Below are 26,443 nucleotides of genomic sequence, written 5' to 3' on the forward strand. Positions count from 1 at the left end.
TGACATCCTGCCAATTACAGGCCTAACAAAACACTTTACTGTATGTATATATACAGACACTAGAATAAGCTTTAGAAATCAATGACTATAAAAAAATAACTTTTCATCTTATTCAAATACAAGCCTTTGACCTGTGTACAGTTACTCCTCAAAATGTTGTTCATAAGTTAGTTTCAGTGCAATGACTTAACTTTTAAGTATATAGTTACAAGAAGGCTCATTAAAATGCTAAGAGGTATTCATTTTTATGCAGAAAAAACCCTAGAAAAAAAAGCGTTAATTCTGCTGTAACTCATTTTAATTGATAAAGTTTTTGCTATATAAAAGCATTAAGTTTATGTGGATGGTACCTAGACTGGAGCAATTCAAAGCCCCCAAAGATTATATTTGATCATTGCCTTGGGTAAACTTATTTTTAAATCAGAGAACCAAGATAACCACTTTTTATTCTTAAACAATATTGAATGGCAACTTTAATTCAGCCTTTTTTTTTTTTAACTCTGACATAGACCAATATAAGCACTCTGCGTTAAAACTCAAATCTTAAACAGTAGTACAGCATTGGGAAAAAAAAGCAGCTCAAATACATTTTCCCCAGATTCAGTATTTCCATTGTGTCAAGTCACAATATAAAAACCTTCAAAAAAAAGTTTCAAAAAGTTTATTCCTACTCTTGTTTAAGTATAAACAATCTGAAAGTGACCAGCCAATGAAATGAACTGCAGGTACATGTTTAGTTTTCAGTGGTTACTACACATACCACTCCCTTCGAGATATTACCGCACCATCTAAGTGAGAAACAAAGTCATCATCCTCATAAAATTCACCATGCATGAAACCCATTCCAAATGTTCCACCTTCATGGTAATCCATTGGTCTTTCATAACGGTCCTGGTACCTGTTAGTATTGTCTATATTGTTCAACTCAGGTTTTCCAGGATCTTCTAAATAATCTTTAGATATTAAGTTCATCGGGTGCTTTGTTTCTTTTTTTATACTGCCAGGGTAAGAACCCATATCATCTGACTGAAGAACATCTATCTGGGACTCTTTTTGCATATCTGATGGTGGAATGTAGCTCTTAGCAAAGTAGTCACCGCGGAACGTCTTTCTTCTCTTATAGTAGACAGCTCCAACCAGAGTACCAAGAAGTAACAGTAAAAGAACCCCACCCACCACACAGCCGACGACGATACCCCAAGTGTCGTCCTGCTTTGTTGGCAAGGTTGATGTTGGGAAATTTATTATTCTAGGCTCTGTTGCTAAACCTGTGGTGCCATCAGTCGAAGGATGCCAGGGAACCGTGGGCAGTCGAGTGGTAGTAGTAGGAGGATCTAATGGAAAGAGCAAAGAAGTAGACAAGACACAGAAAAGGCACAGAATGTCAATGCGAGCTAAATCAGTTAAGGGTTTATAAGAAAGCAAAGTTGATGGATATGTTCTACAAGAATAGTTTTTCATTCTCAAATTCAAGGCACTTATAAAAGTCTTAAATTACTCTCAAACTTTTGAACTAGCTTCCTTACACATGAGTTAAGTTGCAGCAGGACAGAAAGTGTGGGGAGTTAGCGAAATAAAAATAACCTTCAGGAAGACAATTTGCCCTCCTCAAAGAAAGGAGATGGAGTCTTTCCACTCAGATGTCGACTGGTCATCATTATTTACCTCCTCCAAGAAGGCAAAACACAAGCAGTCCTCTAACTTACCATCCAGCCACAGAGTCAATTATTCCATATTAAATTCTACTTTCAGAAATATTTCAGGGCACCGAATATAAGAATGAAAAACTATGAGCTGTGTGCTCAGACATATGAACTACTGATTTTTAAGCTATTCTCTCCAAAAACATTGCTTCATTAATAAAACTTACTCAGCCTCACCTTCGGATTAGTGAAAGAAGCATAGTTAAAAATGGCATGTATTAATCTCAAAGTAACACTTATGTTGAGCAAGGAGCCTTCAGGTTTTTAAGATAATAAAAAACTGGAACATTTGAACCAAAAACTATTTCTATGCATTCCTCCTATAAGCCATTTGATCCTTCACACACAAAGAAGCTTCCATACTCATTCCTCAACATAAAATAAAAACTGATTTCATGTCAGATTATGCATGTAAACAAGAGACTGGCAGATACCAAGTTTCTCCAGCATGCAGCTTTTTCCTTTGTTCTTTAGGTCTACTGGAGATGTGTGCATCTGTATTGCAGACAAGATTCCAAGTGATGGGCTGATGACACTGAGATTATACCAGTCAATCACAATATTAGATACAACTCCACTTATTTCTATGCCATGCTGAAAAGAAATTACTTTTTGCCTTGCCCAATCCAAGCTAATTATTTTAAAATCCAAAAAGCAATTCTAAACATGTTATTATTGCTTGAACCTTTAAGAGAGAATATTACATGGACAGCCAAGTAGCTCATTATATCATGTTATTTAGTTAAATGCCCACAAGCAAGATCCATGAAAGCAGTACTACCACCACATTAGAGGCATCCTAAATTTACCACCACAAAGAGTAAACCAGAGAGAACTAGAGTTCTGTCAAGCTTTCAGTTATTTGACAAATCACAACTAAATAGCCAAAAATATGATTTTTATCTCACTACTCAGAGACAGACATGTAATTTTTGTCATACTAGACAAAATTCTCATATTTGTCATGATTACTACACACCTTGCTGCAGAATGGAACATTTTAAGCGTGACATAAGTTTTACACAGAATTTTTTGAAGGGCTTAATTATATTCCTTAACTATGTAAAAAGTGATGGTTCGTTAGGAAACTATACATAAATTGAATTAATTTGACAGAAGACAGGAAACTGAACAAGAAAGATGCACTACCAAAATGAATAAGAGGAATTATGATTCAGATTATGATTTTAGTAAAAATTGATTTAAAGTGAGTTTGATAATTTAACAAAGTAGTAGAGATTAAGGAATCCAAGTTTACCAGGGTTCTACGTCTCTCACACTCCTAGGTCATGAAGTTCAAATCCCTCTTCCTTGAATACATATTGCTTTAGACACAAGATTTGAGACCTCAAAACAAAATTTCAAACAGTACCAGCAAAATTGTTCTGGGCTATATATACACTTGTTTGGTTTTAGTTAATTTGCTTCGTAATTGTTTTGCCTCTGATACTGAGGTCTGAAGTCCTATACCTCCACATCCACAAGTATGTAGTATTTGCATCCTTGCAAATTTAACCATTGCATACGTGAAATAAGCAAAGTGGCAATTACAATCTTATTAATATATTAGAAATTCAGTGTTTTACAAAGAGTTTTTTCCTTCAAAACTTCCCCTTCATCCACCAGTTGTCAGGTTGTCCAGCTGCATTCCCAACAAGCACTAATTAACATATTAAATCAATTGCAAACACAGGACCAATTAAGCATGTGTTTATATGTATTTTGGCAATACATATGATACATCTAAGGGTTAATTATTTTGGCACCCTTTATTGTTGAGGAATGGCTAAATTAAAACTGTCCCTTCTTGTTTATAAGGCAAACGACAACTAAGAATATGCAAGTTCACTTCTGATGTCACCCAGAGCTCTCTAAATGTAAAACTAACTTTTTTTTTTTTTTTTTACTTCCTGTACCAAGCAAGTTTCCCAAATAGAGAACAACTTTAAGATGAGGAATGCCAAAGTTTTATGTCCACCTCATAACACTTTGCTTGCAAATAACATCTCAAATGCCATCTCCAAATCAAGACAATGCCACCCTTATCTTTGGCTAGGAAAGACTAGTATTTCATTTCAGCGAGTCCTTTAACGATAATATTTCACATAATCACTGACACATGTTTGAGTTCTTAATGTTTTCCACAAAACATTAAGGGCATAATTTAAATTTTGCCTTATATGGGTACTTTATTCAAAAGCAACAATTTCCTATTGATGGCTTCCTTTAACATTTTACTTTGGACCAATGTTTAAAAGCTCTTGTCTCTTTCACTGATGTAGGCTTCTGTTGTTGTACAAAATACAACATATTAAAATATCCATGTGGGTCAGGGAGTTGAAAGGAGCAGAAATTCTGGAAAATACTTGGGTTAAATTTAAATGCATCTTGATTTCAGTTTTTGCCTTTTACTAGGTTCTGGGTCCTGTTCAAATCCTTATTACATGTACCTTGCAATAATGATGAGGACAAGCAAAGACCCCAACAAAATTTCTACTTTTACATAGCTACCATTACCACTCTTAAAATAAGAAATATAAGTGAAGAAAGCAAAACACAATTTTCTGGTATGAATATAGCAGTTCAATTGGCTCCTTCCATACACAAATAAGCCAAGTTTTCCTACTTGGTTTCAAAGTCTTTGACACAGTTTTCTGCCAATAAATGCAAGACTTGCTCTTGACTTCAAATGAAGCTCTGATATCACCTCAAATTAAAGGACCATGGTCCCTGTGCACTGCTCAGTTTTGACACTCTTAATTATTTTCCAGATGTTTCCCATCAAAGTCAGTACCAACTTTCAACAGTGTCAGCTTGATGTTTTTAGTTTTCCTTTAAATGACTATTCTTGATACAGTTTTCTTAGCTCTTAAAATACCAACAAGTTACCTTGGACAGGGAAGTTTCTACCATTAAGTTTAGTACAGATATCCAACTAACATGACATGTTTCATGTCCCAAACACTACATCTCCCCACTTCAATCCTCCTGCAGTACCACATCCTTCAAATGTCTGGTACTCACCTCTGCTTCTGGTGCCAATTCAAAGCCAACAATAAGCCAAGTGTCAGAGACAGACTATCTTCAAAGTCCTAGGTTTAAGTCCTGTCTTGGTATTATCAGCTTATCATGGTAAAAAAAATCAACTAGACAACACAGTATTCTGAAACCATAAGCCATTTTGGATTTAGCCCACTATGAAGTATTTGAGAGGTAAAGTGACCTACAACAGGTAAGATAATTCAATACTGGCACGATTTCCTTGGGTTAAAATTTGTCCTTTAAGCATTACAAAGGAAACAAAGTTTTGGAAGGAAAGGTTCCTTGGAGAATTGTTATGTGCTTACACAGACAAAGACTGTCTGGTTCCAAAAGCCACAACAGAGTGGCCAAAACTAGTTTTGCCTAGATTTTGGGGGGGGGAGGGGGGGAGGGGCGGGGAAGGGAAAAAAAAAAAAAAAAAAAAAATCAATCAATCCCACATGATTCAAGATGCAAATGTCCCCTTCTTTTGCCTCTGACAAGGACCAGCTATCAATTACTTCTAATCCAAAAGTGAGTTGGCTTTGCACAAATTACAAGATCTCTTCTTGCACGTCATTTTACTGAGCAGCAAATATCTGCTTGCGTATGTATTACTTGTATGTTTGCACAGATGCCTAATACTACTGTGTTTTAGCTTGCTGTTCTTGCTAAATTATCCTTAAATGTTAAATACTTAAAAGTTAAATAATTAAAAAATTAAATAATTCTGTGCAGCTGGGTCTAAAAAAATTGGCTTTTTCTTTCAACTGCTGAAAAGCCTGTATAGCAACTCCTTTATGACAGCAGGGAAAGTCGGCCTTCCATGGAAGAAGACTCAATGTCTGAGAGTAAATGATTTGGAAATTTATCATTCTTCCTGTCTTCAACCATCACTACTCTCGTGTCAAGTAATTGGTGAGGACGCTGCAAGACACTCTCTCCACAGTGTCTTGCCTACAAAGGCTCCACACTAGAGCTAAACATTGTCCTTAGGATTATTTTCAGTGTGTGTTCCCCAACCTCTATTTTGGCAGCATAATACTAAGATTGGTACCAACAATTTCTCTCATCAATCACCCACTTTCGAAGTTCACTGTGCTTTTGTGGTTTCTAGCTGGGATTTTATGCACCAAATAAGACATTTTGGTATTTTTTTGGGATACAAGAGAAACTTACTATTAACGTAACCTCTGGCATGGAAGAATATTCAGGAAAACCACTGAAAATCCAAAGCCTGCTAGACCAGGGAACAAAAGCCTTTACAAAAGAGCAGTTTGTCAACATCCCTTCCAATGCGTAATTTAGAAAATAAAAGAGTGCCTGTATTCATAAGGTAGTCTCAGAACAGAGGTTTGTATATTAATCAAACCAAATATCAGGCTTTGCTATGTTAATCCTCACAATGTCCACTCCACCAGTAGGTGACCCTGTACTGAGAAACAACACCTTCCTGGGATTCCTGCCTAACAAAGGCTGGATTTACCTTTAACAAAAGTAATCTCTTCCAAAGGCTGTTGTGTCAGAGGAAGTATGTTCCTACCTTAATTCAAGTCTCACAGGTCACCTCTCCCTTGCAAGGGGAGAAAGGGAAGGCCTCAGTAAACAGCATGAAGGTGAAGGGACACAAAGCCAAGAAAACAAAGTTCAATTCCTTGTGTAAGAAAACTAAGTAAATCAATATTGTACAAGGAAGTGCTTTATATATCAAGCTGACAGCTTGTTTTGGAAAACTGTTGCTTCAATACTTGAACTCCATGAGGAGAATGAATTGGTTTTGCTGGACAGCTATGTAAAAAGTTTAACTTTACACCACTGAATTAATAAAAATAGTAAAGATAGCTGTGCTTTTAAAAGCAATATAAAAAGAAGTGTCAGGCTTCAAACACCATTTGAATATTTCTCTATTCCTATAAAGATGTAGAATCTTTTGAAACTGAAAGCTGAATTTACCATTTAGTTGCTGTCAGCTACTTCTCTTTCATTTCTGTATCTCACTTTAAGAATATTAACAAAGTTTAGGAGCACAACAGAACTTATTAAAAATATAACTTTGACTCTTTTAACAATAAATATCAGGACCAAAACAATTTTTTTGCTCAGCTCACATTCCAAACTTAAAACACATTTCAACCTAATAGGTGTCTTTTTTTTTTATTGCAGTTAAAAATCTTAACTGCGAGCATGGTGACTATTCAGAAACATTGACTTGATAAATCTTTTTTGACAGCTTCATAATTAAAATTTGAAAGATGGTGTGATTATACAGCTCTGTCTGTTAGCTTCCAAGTTTCACTTCACATTTTATGTCAAGTTGGCTAAGAGAAAAGATAGAAAAAAAGAGCTAATTGATTATTTCAGCTTATTGCTCTACAGTACATCACTACCATGTTTACCACTAATAGATACCTGGTGAGTTAAGTCAAATATTAAAGGTGGTAAGTGGATTGATTAATAGTCATTTGCCCATCCTGCATCATTTAAGGACATTTCAGTTATTTAAAGAGACCAATCACTCTGAAGTTTTTCTTAAGAGTTACAATAAAAGGGGCTTAGTATTTGTTTCTGAAAACAATATGGGTGTTAAACTAATAATTGCTTCACCTCTCCCATTTTTATCAAGTCTCCTACATTATACACATTGCTTTTAATCATTTTGTCAGCATGATCAACATAACACTTGAAAAGACTGAAATTCACTGTCAGCTAAAACCTTTATTGTTACTGATGCATCTAACAGGCAGAACCATGACCCTGTATGATTCTGCACTAAGTGAGGTTCAGTTTTGTTGCTCCCAGAAAACAGCTAAGGTTTGCTAATTGCAGTTAAATTGCTACAGTACAACAAGGCTGCTGAGCACAGCTGAAAAGCAGCACACATATAAACACTGTCCATCAGTTCACAGCAAAGGCCAACTGTGGCAGCTTAACTATCTGCACTGAGCAGGTTTAAACTCTTAACATTTGCTTTAGGCTAGGAGGTAAACCACCTCCACTGCCCAACTAGCCTGTATACCCACCCTGCTCCTCAAAAACTTGATTCATTTTCAGAAATGTGATGATTTCCTGGTTGGCCTGTTTTAGTCTGTTGATTGAAAATGTAATTTGAACGACAGCCTTTAATTTTTATGCATGAAAGTCATGGTAAAAAGCATGAGGTCAATTTACAGCACATGATATTCACAGAACCGACAACTTGAGTAATAGTGGACTGGAAATAAAACTTCTCCCCACTCCTTGGAGTTAGAATAGGGCTGAGAACAGAGCTATAAACTGCATTGTTATTTTTTGAGCAAGTAGATTTGCAAGTTACATTCTAGCCAAACACTCCATATTTAATGATGATATTCTAATTTTAATTGATATTTCTTACAACATGCCAGTTTTTGTAATTGTTTTGAGACTGCTATGTGGCCATGAAGTCTTCCCATAGAAGCAGCCCTAGAACCATGTAAAACATCCAAAAGTAACTCTCACAGAAATAACTTTCATAGCAACTGGCATCACTTGAAGTCTTTTAAACAATATAAAATTCTAGTAATTCAACTGTCTCATATTATTTGTAAGTTTCCAGTTAACTAGCTCATTGACTAGACAGTTAATTAGAACTTACTATCTTTCCACAGTGGCCTACAGTGTAGTTATATCACTGACTGCAACATTATCATTCATTCTAAAGATGCAGACAACTGTCCAAAGTGAATTCTGACCAATGTGGTTTCAAACATCTTGTACTTACAGTTTTTCTCTTAAATTCTCATTCTCATTTTAACTCTTAAGTGCTCATATGGAGTTTTAACAAAGTCATCTATGTTTGTATCCATAATCTCTGTATCCTCTATCAGGGCAACATGTGCTCTGACACTTAATTTGCTTAATGAAATAACTAATGCCAAGAACTTACTGAAAAGCAGCAACACAATACAACAGAATGAAGTTTTAATTTTCATGTCTATTATCATCCTTAAAAAACCCTATAATACTAGCATTTACTGATTAAACTAGAGTTTAACCTAATTTACTTAATCCCTTATGGAAATCTAAACTGTTTTTCTGTAGTTGTACAGAAGCATTCAGACTTACTGTAAGCCATGCTGCTCTTTCACAAAAAAAAGGTGTCACAGCAAAACTTTAATTACATTGTGTTAATGATACAAGGATGAGTGTTCCAACAGCAGCAGTACTACACAGACACACAAATTTGCTACACTGTACTAAGTAGATTGTCAAGAGCTCTGCATGGTATTTAACTTGATGATTACTGGTTATCTGCACCCTGAGAAAATGACACAAGTAACTGGTGTAAAATGCACACATTCAGAACATAACCCTAACTTCCTTAAAACAGAGCATCTTAGCTTTTCTAAATGTAGTTGTTCCCTTCCACCAACATCTGTTTTCTTAATTACACACAAGGTACTGTTTATTGCAGTCACTATGTCTTGTCAAACACAGGATAACACTGAAAAAAACCATTAGTTTAACTACCAAGAGAAAAATAATCATCTCAGAAGCACCTTAACTGTAAGAATTTCCACTATATGGTGCTATTCAAGAGTCAGCTTAATCCCAAATTGTGCTTAAGCTTCCAAATCCACACTTTCAACAGCTTTTCACACAAAAAATTATATATTTAATACATTTCATGCAACAACTGGCTCCTCCGTTTGCTACTTCAATCACTGGCAAAAAAAAGTTCCAGGTTAACATACGGCCTTTGCTAAGAAGTAAGACTTACCTAAAATGTAGATAGTCTTCTGATCAGTTCTCTGACCAAGGGCATTAGTCACCTTACAGATGTAAGTCCCAGTGTAGTTGTAAGTCAAAGGGCTGCTGAACTGCAGAGTATTGTTAACAGCCAACAATCCTTCAGGCCACTGTCCATCCAACCTAAAAGAACAATGTATACATTTGTAACTAGTTTAAACAGAAGTAGTTTAAAATGATGTTGCCAATAATATACAGAATTAATTTTTCACTGTGTTCTAATACTTCCAGTGGGCTTTCCTTCAATATTGTCAGTGTATACCTGAAGGTTTAGTTAATATTTAATTTCTGGGCCAAATCCTGTAAATGTCAGATCCGCTGGAACTAGCAACCTGTCTAAAATCATCACTACTACAGCTGAGAAAACAGCATCTCAAAAGAATTTGGAGGAACAAGACAACCCAAGCTCTGAAAACTAACAGTCTAAGAAGCACCTCTGCTGTCAGGATTAGCTGCCTGTTCATTTGAATCCAATAAGTATTTCTGTCCATATATGCTTAATTTAGAGGACATTTTGACTAGAACTTCTGAGCAAGACTTCAAGCAGTTTTCTCCTCTCATGAGCTGCCTTTTCTCATCTCCCATCACTTTTCTGTCTAAATTACAGCACTGAAATGTAGTATTTGGTGATACACTTGGGGAAACAACTGGCTAAAAAATTATTTTTATCAACGGACCCTTCTAAATCTATAATTTCCCTGTACAGTTCTGCCTGAGATTGCAGTAACAACTGCATAAACACAGGAGAAAAAGGGGAAAGGGCAAAGGTCCTGGAACTATTCTAACAGGGCTGCCAACTGCCCAGTAAACACCTGTGCAATTTCATGCCATTGAAATCCATTTTGATTTGATTTATCTAAGTACCTATTAACATCTAAGCAGGCCTAAATCAATATTCAAACTAGACCCCCAGATGACAATATCTTGAAAGCATTTAGCAAGTGTGATTTTTTTAAGTAGTATTGAACAAAAAGGCACCCATCACTTTAAAACAGGTACTCAAAGGAAAAGAAACAAACACTTCACAGTCAACACTAAAATCAATCTTCAAAAAAACGTGGTTCAAGACAACTTTCCTACTTTTTTGCTGTGATTATTGCCCAGAATTGCTTCAGCCACATAAAGCTGACAAAAGTCATCAAGCACATTGCAACACTTAAATATTACTAACCATGAAAAGATCACTGTCCCAGTAAATACAATGTCATCTTGGACTCCAAGGGATACAATTGGCTGCTAAGGTAGTTCTACAGCCTATTGTACTGTGACACCAGTCAAACAGCACACAGTTCAACACAGTACTTATTTCTCCAAGCTCAAGCTATCCTCCTTTTACATGGATTTCCCCCCACTACACAAGAAGTTCCTCATTCACCAGTACTACAGCATTTTGGATGGGTTCTGTTGTTGCTCAGAAAGGCACACCAGGTTTATTCCAGAAAATTTAGATTTCCTGTAAAAGTTTGTTCCATTTTAAGTTTAGGAAATCTAACTATGATCTCTGAAGCTTGAAAGGCTTTAAATGCATTAAAAGAGGTTTATTGCTCCCAGAATTGTGAAAAGTGATAGTATTGATTAGTTCTTAAATATGTTTCAAATTCAAATGAGAGAACTGAGAACCCAGTGCATCCGAAGAAGCAAATGGTACTGCTGTTAGGGGCTTTTTTAAAAACAGGAATTTTTATATGTTGAAATTTCTCATCACAATGTTTTTGAGCTAAGACTGAGATGAGGATGGCAGTCCACAGACTCATGAAATGTGGATGCTATGTAAGCTTTTAATTTTTTTCGTTAGAGGCATAGGTAAGTAACAGTTGGATCCTTCCTAGATTTATTGGTCTTTGCTCTACATTCTGTAACACAAAGAGCTTCGTCTACCTTGAGTAACTAAAGAAACTTTACCCTAAGAGTAATGACAAACTGTTTAGGCACATAAATTTACAAGACATCCACTTACCTATATTCATACAAACACACATCTTGTATTCTCCTTTTAAAAAGCTGGATAAAACCATTACAACCAATACAAGTCATATACTCTTTGTTTTCAAAACATGCATTTACTGTAAGCAAAGTGATGATATCATGCCACATAATTGAATTATCTGGCAACTCCCTTTTCATAAATATTTACCTGGTCCACATAAACTCCATAGGTAATGGATTTGCATCAGCATTACATTTGAGCTGAACATTTCCTCTTCCAATGAACCAGTTTCCATCATAGCCAGTTACTGAAACTTCTGGGGCATCTAACAAAACAAAGATTTCATCTATGAACAATCACAATTTCTTCATTAAAAGTGAATTGTGTGTAAGATGAATAGAACAGAATGGTACTTTTTTTTAAGGGGAATGTGTGCTTTAGTTGTTGGCTGCCTTTTTGTTGTTAAAATTAATAACATAAAAAATAATAAACATACAATAATATAATTATAAATAATTATAAATTATTATAATTATATAATATATATATATAACTATCATAAAATAATAATAAAATATAAATAATAATAAAATAAAATTAAAGGCCACCACCAAAATATACACAGAACACGATACAGTTCCAAGTTACAACATTAATTTGCAGCAGTGAGCAAATTGTTTTAATTGGTGCAACTTTCCCAGTGTGTTTTCAGCAACCACACAGCACCCTAAGGAAGTGAGAGGACTCCAGAAAAAAAGAATCAGTTTCATGTTTTAGGCAAGTGAGGATTGGTAACTTGGTACTACTTCTCACTAAAAAGACACAGCAAAGGATCAGAAACAACCTTGGGAGAAACCAGGTAATTGGGAAATCATCAAAAAGTTCACAGATGCCAACTATAAAGATTAAATTAGCCTTTGGCATCAAAGTGTAGAATTAACATTATGGCTCTAAAAAGCCAAGAGATGTTTTTAGAGAGGCCTTGGAAATATACTCAAAAGCCAAGGAACCAGCATGATTTGGGATAAGCTCTGGAGCTGAGATTGAGAAGCAGTTGCAAAAGCTAGTAAGTGTCAGGGAAGACTGAAGAGCACACACTGCTTCTCACTTGCTGCTGTGTATCTTACTATACAACTTGGTAAGAAATCTGAATCGTGCATTAACACTCATCTCGGATGAAAATATTAAGACCAGCTAGCAGACTCACTTCATTTTTAATAGGAAACAATTATTTTATTCACTGAGACAATACAAATCCTCTTTAGCTTTATTTCTGTATCAATGGCCCACCAATCTAGAACTCCATTTCAAGATCAATAAAATAAAGCAGTGCTAATTAATATTTTATGCTAAAATAAGTGATTCTTTACCAAACAGAAAAAAAAAAATTAAAATCAAATTCTAGCCAAATCAAAACAGCCAGGTCTACATTTTCCAGCCCCTATATTTGTTCTACCTGAACTGACAGACTTCTGTGATTGAGGAACTTGAAAGCAGCACACGGCAAAGACAGAACACCAAAGGAACAACACAAATAGTTTTGTTAGTATAAGCACTGTCTAACAAAAAGGGACCACGTGCCTAAAGCTTATTTGTATTAACTGGTTTTAACTAAGCAATATCGTAAGCCACCTTGCTTTGCATTCATGTCTTTTAAAAGCCATACATTTTTTAAAGAAGCCTGGCACAGGTTTGAATTATATGAGCAATCTAAAGCTGAATAACACATGCCAGGCATGTATGTATTATGTTCTTGTTTCCTTATGCTAGTTAGAGTGGACAAAGTTTGGTGAATAATCTGAAAACAACCTACTGACCACCAAAAGACCTATTTTCAACTTAGCGTCTCAAACATGAATCTTCATTAGCATTCTTTTTTAATACTGTTGAAATTTTAAGACACTATAAACAGCTTATGTATCAATCCTCATGTTTACCAATGATTCAATATCCAAAACAGCAGAAATGTAACAGTATTGTAACTTCATGACTGCATTTTCATTACAGAGACCTTAGGCTTTTACTCCTGCCTGACCTGCCTCTGATCACAGCTTTTTTTATACAGTTTCCATCTCCTTTATTTTCCTGAAGCAGAAAGTGCTCATTTCCTTCCTGAGGAAGTATATGCTGATTAAGGGGGAGGTCGCAAGATATATGCCAGGAGTAATTACCTCACAGAATACTTACACTGTATGTCCAATACGTAAGGGTATCGTATCTCCTTTTCAAAGGCAGGGTGCCTCACAACGCACGTTATGTGTCTTCCTCTTGCAAATCGTGTAGGGACAATCACATAGTGGCTTACAACTGTCACTGTTTCATTTGGAAACAAAGTAGAGGTGGATTCCATTTCACCAAGGCCTCCTTCCCAGTCAATCTGTGCAGCAGGTTTCCCAATGGCTGCTGTACAAGTGGCTGCTATTGTCCTATTTGCACCATCTATTAGAGGGTTTGGTCCTTTCGTTAAGCTCACAACAGGTTCAACTAAGGAGGGGGAAAAAGAAGGAGATTTAAACAAGAACTCCAATTTCAAGTGTCACTACTTAAAAGTTAGACAAGATGTAATCCATTTGCAAGTGGTCATGTTAACCAGACATCCTAGATATGAGACCACACGTATCTCAAGAGATGATAGCTCTACAGGGCTTTGTCCTGCTGACACTTAGTCCACCATTCAACTTCAGTGCTGTTCATTCATGGCTTTTAATGTATTGACAGGGAATTGCAGAGTGGTTATGTCCAAAACATCAATTGCAGTGCTCCAGTTGCAGTGTCTGACAACAGAGAGCTTAAGGCATTAGGTCGAAACTACACTGCAGTTCTTTTTCAAAAAGCTTAGATTCTGCTGCATTTTCAAGCATTCAAGAATTAATCTATACTGTCAGTTTGTGTCACTTGAAAGCTGCTTCAGTGTTCTAACACCCAGCATCAAGAATTTAAGCTTTTCTTGATCGCTACAATTCAAATGACTTCCATGCTGCATCTTTATTATATATACACACACATCACACACTGGATAAGGGATCTAATATGTACACAGAAATATGCAACTGTATATAAAATTTGAGTTTTTAATGTACAAAGTAATCTATATATAAATAAAATTTCAATAACAAAATAAAATAAAAATAAAATTTATTGGTTTATATATAAAATTTTGCCTGGAGATATACCCACACTTGTGTATGAATCCCCATAAAAGTTAAAAAATGGAGCTCAATACTAAGACTAAAGAAATCTGCACATGGAAGGATGTGACCTCCTTGTAAAGCCACTGCTCACCCCAAAATTTTAAAAACTTGGGGAACATACTTGTTTTTACAAGGAAGTTGCATTCCTCACGCACAAGTCTACTGCTGAGGGCCATAGGCTAAAAAAACTTTCAAAAAACTTCCTTTTGGCCTAGCAATCTGGTTTGACCCTGTACAAGCCACCCACCAGCTGCAGCCCAAGAAAAACTACCTGGTGCTTCAGATATAAACTGTAGCTGGGCTGTTTTAGAATGGCCCATTTGGGTCACCAGCTCTGTAAGAGACAGGTTTGCAGTAGTGCATCAGCCTATTCCACAGCTCTGGTCTTTTGCTCTAATCTGGCTGCTGGAGTCCTCTGAAGGAAGGCCATTGCTACTCACCATAATGCTTCAGAATCCACCTCAGTGGACCAGCCCTCACTAACCACAAAGCAGAGACAAGTCTTGCAACTTCTGTGCCTTTCGCTATCAGGAGAAAAGTTAGTTCATGGAATTTCTTTCCAATTAATTGAAGCTGACCCACAGACATGTCTTGTAACAGAGTAGAGCAAAGTTCACTGGCAAGTTCTCTGACTACCTATACCTTCCAAAGATAAATGGGTAACAAATATTTTCAGCTTCAGCCCATTCAGTGCCAGGATCAGTTTTTGACTGTTTTCTGCCCAGTCTAACACTGCTCATGTCTGAACAAGCTGGTTTGTTATTTACTCAATTACACAAAAGGAAAAGGCAACTATTAAATGGATAACCTTATAAAAATGTGTGTTTTCTGTTCTATGCTTAGAAGTGCTTGAAGAATATAAGTTGTTATGAAACTGAAGATTGTTTGAGCAGGTACTGAGAGCAAATTATTTTCTACTTTGTTTCTCTGAATGCCTACCCTCTGAGATTTGTTAGTAACCCTATCAAAACTAAACCAGTAGCAGGTTTTTTCTACCAAGCGGCACACTCACTCTTCTAGACCTGAAGCATTTCTAATACAGCTTCTTTCAAAATCTGATTCCCTGCTCTGCAACACATCAACAGGTAGAGCTTTCTGCAGTAAAACTTATACCTGAACTGATGTACATATGCATAAGCATTGTCTCATCTGCCAAAAAAGCCTTTAAAACCTAGTATGGAGAACTCAACATTACATAGCTTTGTTTGTGGACCCACAATTTAGTTTTCTTGATTAACATATTGCCTTGTTCTCCCCAAACCACTAGTAGGGACTTCTTCCATAGTTTGTGTAGTATTACTAAAATGCAGGAGTAAACACCCAAATTTATATTTAGAATTTTATATACATGAAAATTCTAATTTTTGCTGTCTTCCTCCCTTCCCATGATCTCCATAAAACTAAAATCAATTAAATTAGCAGCTATCATTAGCATTTCTTGCCAAAACTGTAGACTTCAATAATTTCAGCTGGAAATAAAAGCTTGATATGTTCTATTCCTTTAATTTTTCTTTTAAAAGAGTATGCAACTGCACAATTTTTCCTCCACTTCTTTGTGAAGGGATACTTAAGCAAGAACTCTTAACTAAGTTGCAGAGATGTCCAGACTCAAAGCAGACTACTCAGTAGTGTAGTTTCAGAAAAAGATATCTTCAAGTAGCCAAAAAGCACAATAGACTAATTTTAAAAACTTAGTTTCTCAAGTGATACCAGAATTTGTGAGCTTGAGTTCATTATGTAATACTTGATTTTACACTTGTCAGTAGACACAAAGGGTGTTTTATTATTTTATTAGTTTTATTCAAAACTAATCAGCATCATAAAATATTCTTATTCCCAATCCTATGTGTTTCCAAGCTTTAGTCTTTTCTTTTTTATACATCACAAATGTTTAGGCTTTTACTGTCACACCTTCCCATAAATCGCGATTCTTGTACTACACACCAACTGCAAGATAACTAAATAGCCATGTACTGACAAATGGATTGGCCTTTCTAGATATTTCAGTTATGGATTAAGAAATATCTGGTGAATGAATCCATAATTACAAGGGGCCATGGCATCTCGTGACTCACAGTATGAAACAGTTTTACCATTTTCAATTTGGAAAAGAGATTATTTTAAGAATGGGCTTTGGAATTCTTTTGGTGGTAATTTTTTGTTTTTTGAAAGTGCAATTTCTATATGCAGTCCTCTTATCCCAGGACCATTCAGTGTATCACATGAACATGATTTCCACCTTCTGTGCTCACAGTGGTGGTGGAGGACACAAGAGGCAGCTGGGAGAGCATTAGAGAAGCTGCTACATCCACTCAGTAGAAACACTGTGCTCTATTCAGACCAAATGAAAAAGATGGTGAGGATAACGCTTTGTGTGGAAAAGGAAGCCACCAATCCCCCAAGATCCAACAGCAGGACCTACTTCCACAGTGTAAGAGTTCCATCTAAAGGAACATCAAGGAACGAATTATACTTGAATATTAAAGACAGGATGGCTGAAACATGGAAGCTAGATGTGCAGCTGTTCAAAAGGCCTCAACTAATTTGCCAATCTATGCCAAATTCCTTTTATTGACTGATCACCCCCACCAAATTTAACCCAGCTTCTTCTAGCTTCACCTTACACTCAACATGGACATATCAGAAATCTCTCTCTGCTCAAGTTCTTATGCTTCTTTACAGAAAAAGAACATAATGTTGCATCCAGACAAGAGCCTTAAATCCTACTGCATTAAGATTCAAGGCCAAAAAAGCTGCTTCTTAGTTTTCATGTACTTCATAAGACTTTTTCAATTGCTTCTGTTAGTTTTAAAACTATTTTTCTGTGCACACCGGGCACAAGAGATCTGGATGAAGTTGGCATGATTACAACACAAACAGGATTATTTCCTCCTGACATTAAATTCACTAATTCCTTGGCAATAGCACGACTCTGAGAATTGTGATTCCCTTCATCACAACTGACATGTACTTGATTAACTTCTTTCCAAGACAGTATTTCAAGTTTTTATTTTCTCTCACCTCAAAACCAGAAGCTTCAGCTTTCTGTGTACTCTATCCTGTTTGCTAATTAAAGCTTCATTACAAACTTTTTAAGGTTTTATTGTTTTAGCAGTTTTTGGAGGGGTTTGCTTGTTTGTTTTAAGACCAGTCAATTCACTAATTTGCCATCTACTTGACACTTTTTATTGGCCCACAGCGTTATAGTACTTATGAAGAACAGGTACATCTCATCAACCAGCACTTTGCAACTACTATTACTTCATCAGAACTGTCTGAGAGTATCCAGTGTCAATACTTCCTGACATCCATCATCTTCTAATTCCTAACTGGAAGACTTTCAGCATTAGAGTGTCTGGGAGCCAATTCATGGCAACAGACCTACAGCTTTGACACCTCTCTGTACAACTCAGTCCTCACTTGCAGCATTGGTAACAGCAAGGCTGCAGAGGAACAAGACCTACTTTATGATGAGAACGCCAAATTAGCAAGACAGAGTCAAACCAAACCAAGTATTTAAAATAGTCATGGACAGCACTCAAGTTAGTAACATAAAAATTATGTCAGCTCTGCAGGCTACCTTGCAGAAAAGCTATTTCTTCTGCCCTGAGACACCAGTTTGCCTCATTTGGTCAGCATCCTGGGGAAACCAACAGCTTGACACAAAAATTATTCACCATTTTTTGCACAAGTTTAACACGCTAAGTTTGACAAACCAAAGTTTTAGAAAAGTTCAATATATCTGTTGGACCCTAAAAGCATTTTCATATTCCCACTGTCTTAACCCCTCCTTTTACAGTGCATTTCCTTAAGACAACATGAAGCACTAAACAAAGCAAACTGACAGTGGGCAAAATCACCAAACATGGCTAGTCAGTTACTTGGGGTGCACAAGAGGTTTTAGATATGGTCTTAAGTCATCAGTGCACTGGGGCAAAACACAGGGCATTTAATCTTGTAGTTATATTTTTTCTTCCATTTGTCTTCAGTGTCTCCATTTTAGCAGTGTAAAAGCATCTAGTACATGACTAAGTATGTCCACTACACATATGGAAGGAAACTAACTCTTTGCTAAATAAGAACAGGCAGTGACTAGGAAAAAAGGCAAACCTGCTTCAATTGGAAACAGCCTCAGCCTTAGGACAGGAACTTTTTTCCTTATTTAAGGAAAAGTTTTTTAGACCAGTGAGAAAATGCAGTCAATGCATCATTGAAGATGATGTTAAGTTACATCAAGATTTAAATTTCACCTATTGCATGCCTTAAGAGTCTGATGAGCTTGGAATTGCTGAGTTCAGGCCAGCAAAGTTCACAAAGTTTACATTAATTTACAAGCATATTCTGAAAATCACTTCTTCCCCAGTACTTTTTAAGTTTAACCCTACAAGTCAGTGTAGCAAAACATTTCCAGAAGGACAGAAAATACACTGCTAGGGGCCAAAGAACTTAAGTTCAATACAGGGCTGGCTACATGAAAGTGGGACATGAAAGTGAAGCTACTGGTAACTAGGATGGAAAAGCATCTTTGAAAATAACAGCTGGGTTTTGCCATTTAGAGGTTGATACCAAGTCCTGAGAGACTTACAGCAACTGGCATCAAAATTCATCAAGCATGAAAAAGGCAATTATCAGAACCACTGCATCCTGACTAATACTTCTTTGCCTATTTCAAGTGCAACTTTTTGTAACATATATCAAATGAAACAAGAAATGGTCCTTCTACTCTTTCAAACGTAAAATAATAAGCACATGGGACATACATGTGCTTCCCAAGTTCCACCAGAAACCTGATATTGAGTGCAAAATGGACCCAATTACTAATGTTGCCTGAAAAAAAAAATAATCTTAGAGGAACTGACTAGAAAAAGTGAGGAGAGGTAGTAAGAACTTCCTCTCAAGTTCACTGGCAAAGCACAATAACTGAAGTCAAAAGACTGCTACAATAATCACAGACATAGCCATTTGCAGTACAGATGGAAGTCAGGTGAAAGAGAGCCATAAGGCCACATGCTTTGTGCACCACACAGATTTTTGGTCAAGTTACTGGTTTCAAATTGGATTAAGCCAGTTGCTTTGATGCATTTATTTTGCCCCCCCTTGTGGTGAAAACCAGTTTACATACTGTGCTACAGCCATCTGATTAATCTGGATCACTGAGTATTCTATTACTATGAAAAATTGGTATCAAAGACCAAGAGATGATCCTAAAAAGCACATCTGCTTACAGAAATTCTCACTGATGACCACCTCAGCTACAGAAAATATCATTTGACTCCTGGCAGGAGATACTGAAGTAGAGTAGTACAAGAGGAATACTATTGCAAGGAGAGAGCAAGTTAATAACAGGCTTTCAAGCTTCAGGGTAATCATTTTACCTTACACTGCAGTAACCCCTGAGTTACTTGCACTTCAGCACTAGTTCCTTATGAGAGCAATACTCAACTCTCAACAAGAAGGACAAAATGAGTGTAAACAAACCCCCAAGTCTATAAAAGCTTTACATTATGACTATCCACAAGCAGTCAGGGAGCTTAAACTGAATCTTTCTCCCCACAACTCCCAGCAGTCATCTAGATAGTTTTGCTTTACATTTACATTGTACAAAGAACAGTTTGCATCACCAGGCCCAAGCAGCTATATTAAATTATCATGTTCGCAGCACATTTATAAAATCATAGAATTGTGTTGGAAGGGACTTTCTGAAGGTCATCCAGTCCAAGCCCCTTGCAGTAAAAGCAGGGGTGTCTTCAACCACGCCAGGCTGCTCAGAGTCCCATCTGACTGTTTCTAGGCATGGGGCATCAACCCTCACTGGGAACTCTCTAACCTCATTACAGATGATTCACTGAGTCAGCCAGTTATCAACAGGGTTTAGAAATACCTGCTTTTTCTGAAGACCAGTGGCTACTCAGTACTGAGGGAATTTAGCCAAGGTGGTAGCTAAAGCCAAGCTCAGCAGCTTCCCAGCACATACACACAAGTCCCTGGTATCAGGGGTATTATTGTCTGTCAAAGCTCTAAAACACTGTGCTAGTACAAACGGAGTGTTTGTTTCACGCAATGCCTAAATAGGAACTGGTTATTTATTTTTAGTAACTAGACAGTTAAATAAGTTCTAAAGAAGCAAGACCCAAAAGAAGTCTCTTCTATGACTTTAGGAAAAGTAGTGCACCTCTAACGAAAGATCAGCAAATACATATTTTGCATTTTCTTTGGGTTAAATGGTAAAATATAACTTACTAGGAAGTTTGCAGAACTTTCTTTTCAAAAAGAAGCTGACTTACCTAATACTGTTACAGTTGTTGATGACTGTGTATTTCCAAGTGGGAATGTAACTGCCTTGCAAACATATTCTCCTGCATCAGAAAAGCTTACATTTTTTAAGATGATTGTTGCATCAGTGAGTGAGTAGTTTTTAAATGCCACTCTTCCTTGGTATTCTTCTTGAACAGATATTCCATATTCAGGGTGATGAACAGCAATAGTCTGTGAACTTTTACCATATATCTTTTCCCAAGACACTTGTGTTATTGTTTCATTCACATCAATTATGCATTTCAGTGCAACCTTCTTCCCCCAAACTGCTGTCACGTGTGGATCAACAACAGGTCCAGCTAAGGCACCTAAAAACAAAGCAATTGTTAGTTGCTACTCAAGAAAGTTACACTGCTTGGTTTTCACAGTAAGCCTTCTTCCATAATTAGCTTAACTTTTTAGAAGACAATTCCTGCTTTTTTTCTGAATGACTGATTCACAACACTGTAGAAATACTACAGAAATGTATTTCAAGCAAAAAAAATCAAATCTAGGCACAGATCAATCATTTTTCAGAAAATACTGAAATGCAATCATTTTTCACACAAAAATGACCTGACAATTGTGTAACTGGTGTAACAGTCTTTTGGGAACTTAACTAGATATGAACATTTAGTGAATTCAGATTTACAAAAAAAAATAAAAAACAAAAACAAAACTTCTAGCCCTTTCCATACCAGTAAATACTTAAAAAGCAAAGCAACAATTAAAAACAAACAAACGAAAAAGCCCCTATCAAAATCCCACGAACCGCTCCACATTTACAGTGATGGTCACTCAAACTTGAACTTTCCTACCCCACTTCCTAATGAAGACATTTACCATCATATATATGCAATCTTTCTGCTTCAGTGTAGTGGGGTGTCTTCACACAAGATCTTCTCTCAGACAGTAAATATACAAGAGTAGGCATAACCCAGTGCTTGCTTAGGATTCAATGTATTTCTGTTTAATACCTAAAATGCTTTCCCCAGTAGCAACTACATTCTGAGCTCAGCATTTTACACCACCCTCCTTTCCAAAAAGGAAATCCACTAGGACAAAACAGTTCAATATATCACAGGTTCACAGTTTCTTTTGCCAAACAGGTGCTCCAGCAACTTCACTCATTAAGCCTCTCAGAGCAAACTAACCTGATGAAAAAGAACCAAAGTTTTAGTTCACAACGTATTTCTTCTTCCTGTGCTCAGATTATAACAGAGCTATTTCAAATGCTCTGATTCTCTCTTCAGATACCAAATCACTACTCAAGCTGTTACTGAGGAAGTTCACCAATGAAGGAAAAACATAAAATTTATTAGTCTCATTCTCATACGCATGAAGAAGTCATTCAGCTTGAGACATGAGCTGCCTTTTCACTCACCAAGTTCACACAAAAGGCAAGCCATGTGTTCAGGAAAGAAGTCTTTATACACCTTTATCTATGAGTTCATTGTTAAAAGCTTTCTGCTTCCCATCAATTGATTTTTTATTGTTCAAACCATTTCTGAGTGAATAAAGTCACCCAAAAAAGTGATTTAGCTATGGATTTCATTACAAAACTACTGACTAACATCAGTAGTATGAAAACCTGAAGTCATACAAATAAGTCAAACTAAGCCAGAAATTCAGACCAATACTGTTGATACATTGGTCACTAAGCAGGGCTGGTAAAGGGACAAAAAACAGCAAGAAAAGTAAAAAAAATAACGTGTTTCATATAGAGAATATCTGCCATGACAAGTAGTTCAAGAACATTCTGTCTAGTCTCCTCATGCCTCTTACCTAAGACATTATTGTGACAGACACTGGAAAGAGGGCAGCTATTCACAAACCGACATGCACAGAGTTCTGCCCAATCTTCGTCTCCTTTGAGACTTGCCATTGATACATTTAAACATAAGGTGGAATGTTCCTTAAAAGGTATTTGACTATTGCTTTCTACCTTATAAATAAAGCTCACAAGTCACATTTGTGAAATGTATTTTAGAATGTACAGGATATACATTTCTGTAATAATATTTAAGCAAAGAAAAACACTTTCTTTCAGGAATCAGCTTCTTGCAACTGTTAGATCTGCTGAATCTTAACCTATATTAAACTTTAACATAGTGATTAGCTGTATATAACCCCAAGCAAGATAATACAGAAAAGCCCCACAACTGAACTTACAAAAACTGAACTGAAAAAACACCCCAGTTAACTAAACCCATGAGCTCCTTTTTTTTTTTTTGACAACTCTGTTCCCAGTAATTGGAGGCTTTAGCTACATAAAGATAACCATTGTACATTTAAAAGGTCAATACTTAACCATTTCCCCTGCCATGGAATACTTCTAACAGTTAATTTGTGCTATGAGAAGATTGTGTTCTTGCATGAATTACATTAATATTTTCAGAAGTCAAACTTTTTCACTGCTGCTATTTTCAATATTTACAGACTGAACTGAGCAGGACCCATACATATTTATAGACATAAACACAGTTGCAGCTATAGGATGTTGATCAGTTAGATCTTTTTCCTTCACCTTCTCCAGCAAGGGAGATAGACCTAACAGATCACTACTCCAAATTTAACATTTTTACATTTATCTCATCTTCTGATACATGTTCAGACTCCAAAGGGGGGAAAAAAAACAGCTTGTCTAGACACTTAGTTTAACTTACATACAGCTCATACAACAGTATATAGACTCCAAATGGTTTAAAGTAGTAGAAATAGTTTAAATTTGAAGTGCCAACACTGTGTATTTAATTTGGAACAGTATCTCCTGTTTTAATCTCCATCCAGTTACTATTTAACTAGCTGGAGTTGCAGAGCAATCAAGCTAATAGTTCAAACTAGCAAGCTAATTACCATGCAGATATTCAGGAGTTTTAAGGTATTTCCTTTGACATAAAGACTTCCACCTGAGAGTCAGTATTCTGCTCACAGATTGCAGTTGAATAAGGAGCTACATGTCTCCTCCAAAATAACACATTTAGAGGCTCACAATGCACGAGGTTCTGAAGAAAAAGACACTTCAAGAGCACACTGTTCAGGTCCTTAACTGATCCAAAATACTGGCACACAGGACATACACATTGTTTTAATGAGGCCTAGCCCTCCTCTTGAAATCTGACCTTCTCTGTTCCACATTCACAATACTGAAATCTGTCATGCTCAAAAAAACCTTATGGATAGACTTCATACTTACTTAGTAATCAAGATGTTTTGCAACTTTTTATTGGTCCAAGTTTTTACAGATCTGCCTTCCCTTTCCTTTTGATGCCCTTGGAATAAGTAAAATTGTCCTGTGCTGTCTCACATGCAGCCTGATGAGATTGTCATCTCAGGAACTTTAACATGACACAATTTCAACTAAGTCCTTATGCACTAAGTGATTTTTGATCACAGTGATCCAATGCCATGCTTGGCAATAAAGTCAAGAATCTTACCTGAAACAGCAAGGCACTGACTCTACTCATGCAACTTGACAGAAAGTTTAAAGAGTAAACAAAACAAAAAGATCCCTAAGGCTCATTTGCAGCACTAAAAGCCACAGAACTAGGTGCTATCAAATACTGGCCATGGTAACAATCTGTTCAATATCAATTCTGAATTAAGCTTCTACCACTAACTGAAAAAAAAGATACTGAGGAATTATATTACAATCTTCTTAAAACAACAAAGCATTCATGCTATGGAATGACAGAATACTTTCCACATTTACAGGCTTGTTATTTGTTGCAATAAACAGCCGATTTAGATTTTCTATATGAAGCAGCCATGCACAAGTCTAATTATTAAAGCAATGCATTTTGTTACTCACTTAACAGCACACTTCTGGCAAGCCAGGGTGACCATACTGACACTTCCTAGCCACTGATTTCCAACAACTTGCCAACTATTTCCACAAGACAAAGCCAAACTACAGAACAGCATAAAACAATTTTTCCCCTCTATCAGCAAGCTATTCAGCTCATGGGTATAACTGGCCTTAGCACACACTAGTGGCAGGGAACTCAGAAGAGTTCCAATTGAGAATGGAGCAAAACAACAAGAACATCCCATTCTGCTGACAGTAAGTTGCTGTGTCAGCAGAACTTCCTACAGATCACTCTTATGGTCATTGTTTGGTTAGTTTCATTTCGGCTGACATCAGAAAATTTATTCTTGCAGTCCTCCTCCTCCTCCTCCTCCTGTGTCAGTACTCATCAGGTACTAAAAGACCCCTACCTACAAAAACTCACTTGTTTTCTTCCTGATTTAACCTTCTGGATTAGCTCAGTCAACTACAAGTGGCAATGCAAGATAGACAATGAGCACAGCTCCACAAATCCTGTGGCATTTTCAGATTTATTTAGCTGGAAAAGCAAATCACTTTAAGATACTGCAGAAAACAAGCTAAAACCTCAACTTGAGGCTTTATAAAAATATATGCTTAAATGACTGGGAAGAAGTCAGTGTGTCTTTTGAGCACCAGGGCATGATCAAATTACTGTGTCAAAAAAAGTTCAGAACCAAGGAATGGAAGAGATTCAAGATTAAGTAGTACAAAATGCCACAACACTAGCTTCCAATTAGAAGTGCTAAGCAAGTAGTCAGGAAAAAACTGAACTTACATCAAAGACAGTATTATAACCTAGTGTTACTCTCACCTAAGGATCTGCTTTGTCACAATCCTTGCTTGAAGTTTCTCGGGGGCAAGTGAGCTGGGATCAGGAACAGCATGAGATTAACTTCTATAAGCATTGCATTTACAGGACTCAGCTCAAGTTCCTTTTTTTTTGGTACAGTACTCACCTTTTTTTAAAGAAGAAAACAGGGATTTATTACTTCCATCTCAGGGAGCAAAACTTAAAACCTTGTTCAGTGTTTAACACACAATACAATAGACATACAAAAGCCTACCAGAATGCAAAAGGGTTCGGTGAAATAAGGCATAGCAATTTGATAGTCTGAAGCCAAGACTACTGAAATTCTCAAGCTTTCTCAGGTTACTTTTTCATTTTACTCAAGTTCAAGGGATTCTATCCTTTAAATCAGAGGTCAGCTTTAGCTAATACCAACAGGAAACTAAAAACATGATCTAACTCATGCAAATCTACCACTTGGAAATGGTTCTATTAAGTTCTGGATGTTAACTTTCTACACCCGCAAACGGCTCAAAACAAGGTTCTAGTCTTGACCTGGTTTATCACAGGAGCAGCTCTCTATGTGACTGCAGTCTGACTTACAAAAACCATAGAAAGGGGAACATAATTTCTAGTTGAAAATTATAAACGGAAGTTGCACAAAGTTATATCTTCTCCAAGCAATCTAAAAATCAAAGACACTAGCAAGGAGAATTGCATGAAGAGGTCAGTCTCAATTTCAGTGCTGTCTCCGAAGTTAGCTGCTGCTGAAGGGTTTTACTAACATCAAGCTGCAGACAGACAGATTCTCAGTTAAGTGCTATCACAGGATGTTCTGCCGAATTCTGAAACACTCTGAATCTCCATCTGGCTGCTCCTAAGGGTGCAGCTGACAAGATGCCATACCATTCATCCAGGAGGCTT

The 26,443-nt window shown here is 36.6% G+C and overlaps 1 protein-coding gene across 1 annotated transcript in view; it reads right to left on the reverse strand.

Moving 5' to 3' along the window:
• Positions 1-750: 750 nt before the first annotated feature.
• Positions 751-26,443, reverse strand: part of NECTIN3 (nectin cell adhesion molecule 3) — a 32,603-nt gene continuing 6,910 nt past the window's right edge. Inside the window, exons 2-6 of the mRNA XM_062510845.1 lie at positions 20,894-21,232; positions 13,606-13,902; positions 11,626-11,743; positions 9,463-9,614; positions 751-1,334 (exon numbers count right to left, since the gene is read on the reverse strand). Coding sequence (XP_062366829.1) covers positions 751-1,334; positions 9,463-9,614; positions 11,626-11,743; positions 13,606-13,902; positions 20,894-21,232 — 1,490 coding nt within the window. The remainder of the gene's footprint in view (positions 1,335-9,462; positions 9,615-11,625; positions 11,744-13,605; positions 13,903-20,893; positions 21,233-26,443) is intronic.

This window comes from Cinclus cinclus, chromosome 2 (assembly GCF_963662255.1).
Source record: "Cinclus cinclus chromosome 2, bCinCin1.1, whole genome shotgun sequence".
In the NCBI taxonomy this organism is placed as follows: Eukaryota; Metazoa; Chordata; class Aves; order Passeriformes; family Cinclidae; genus Cinclus; species Cinclus cinclus.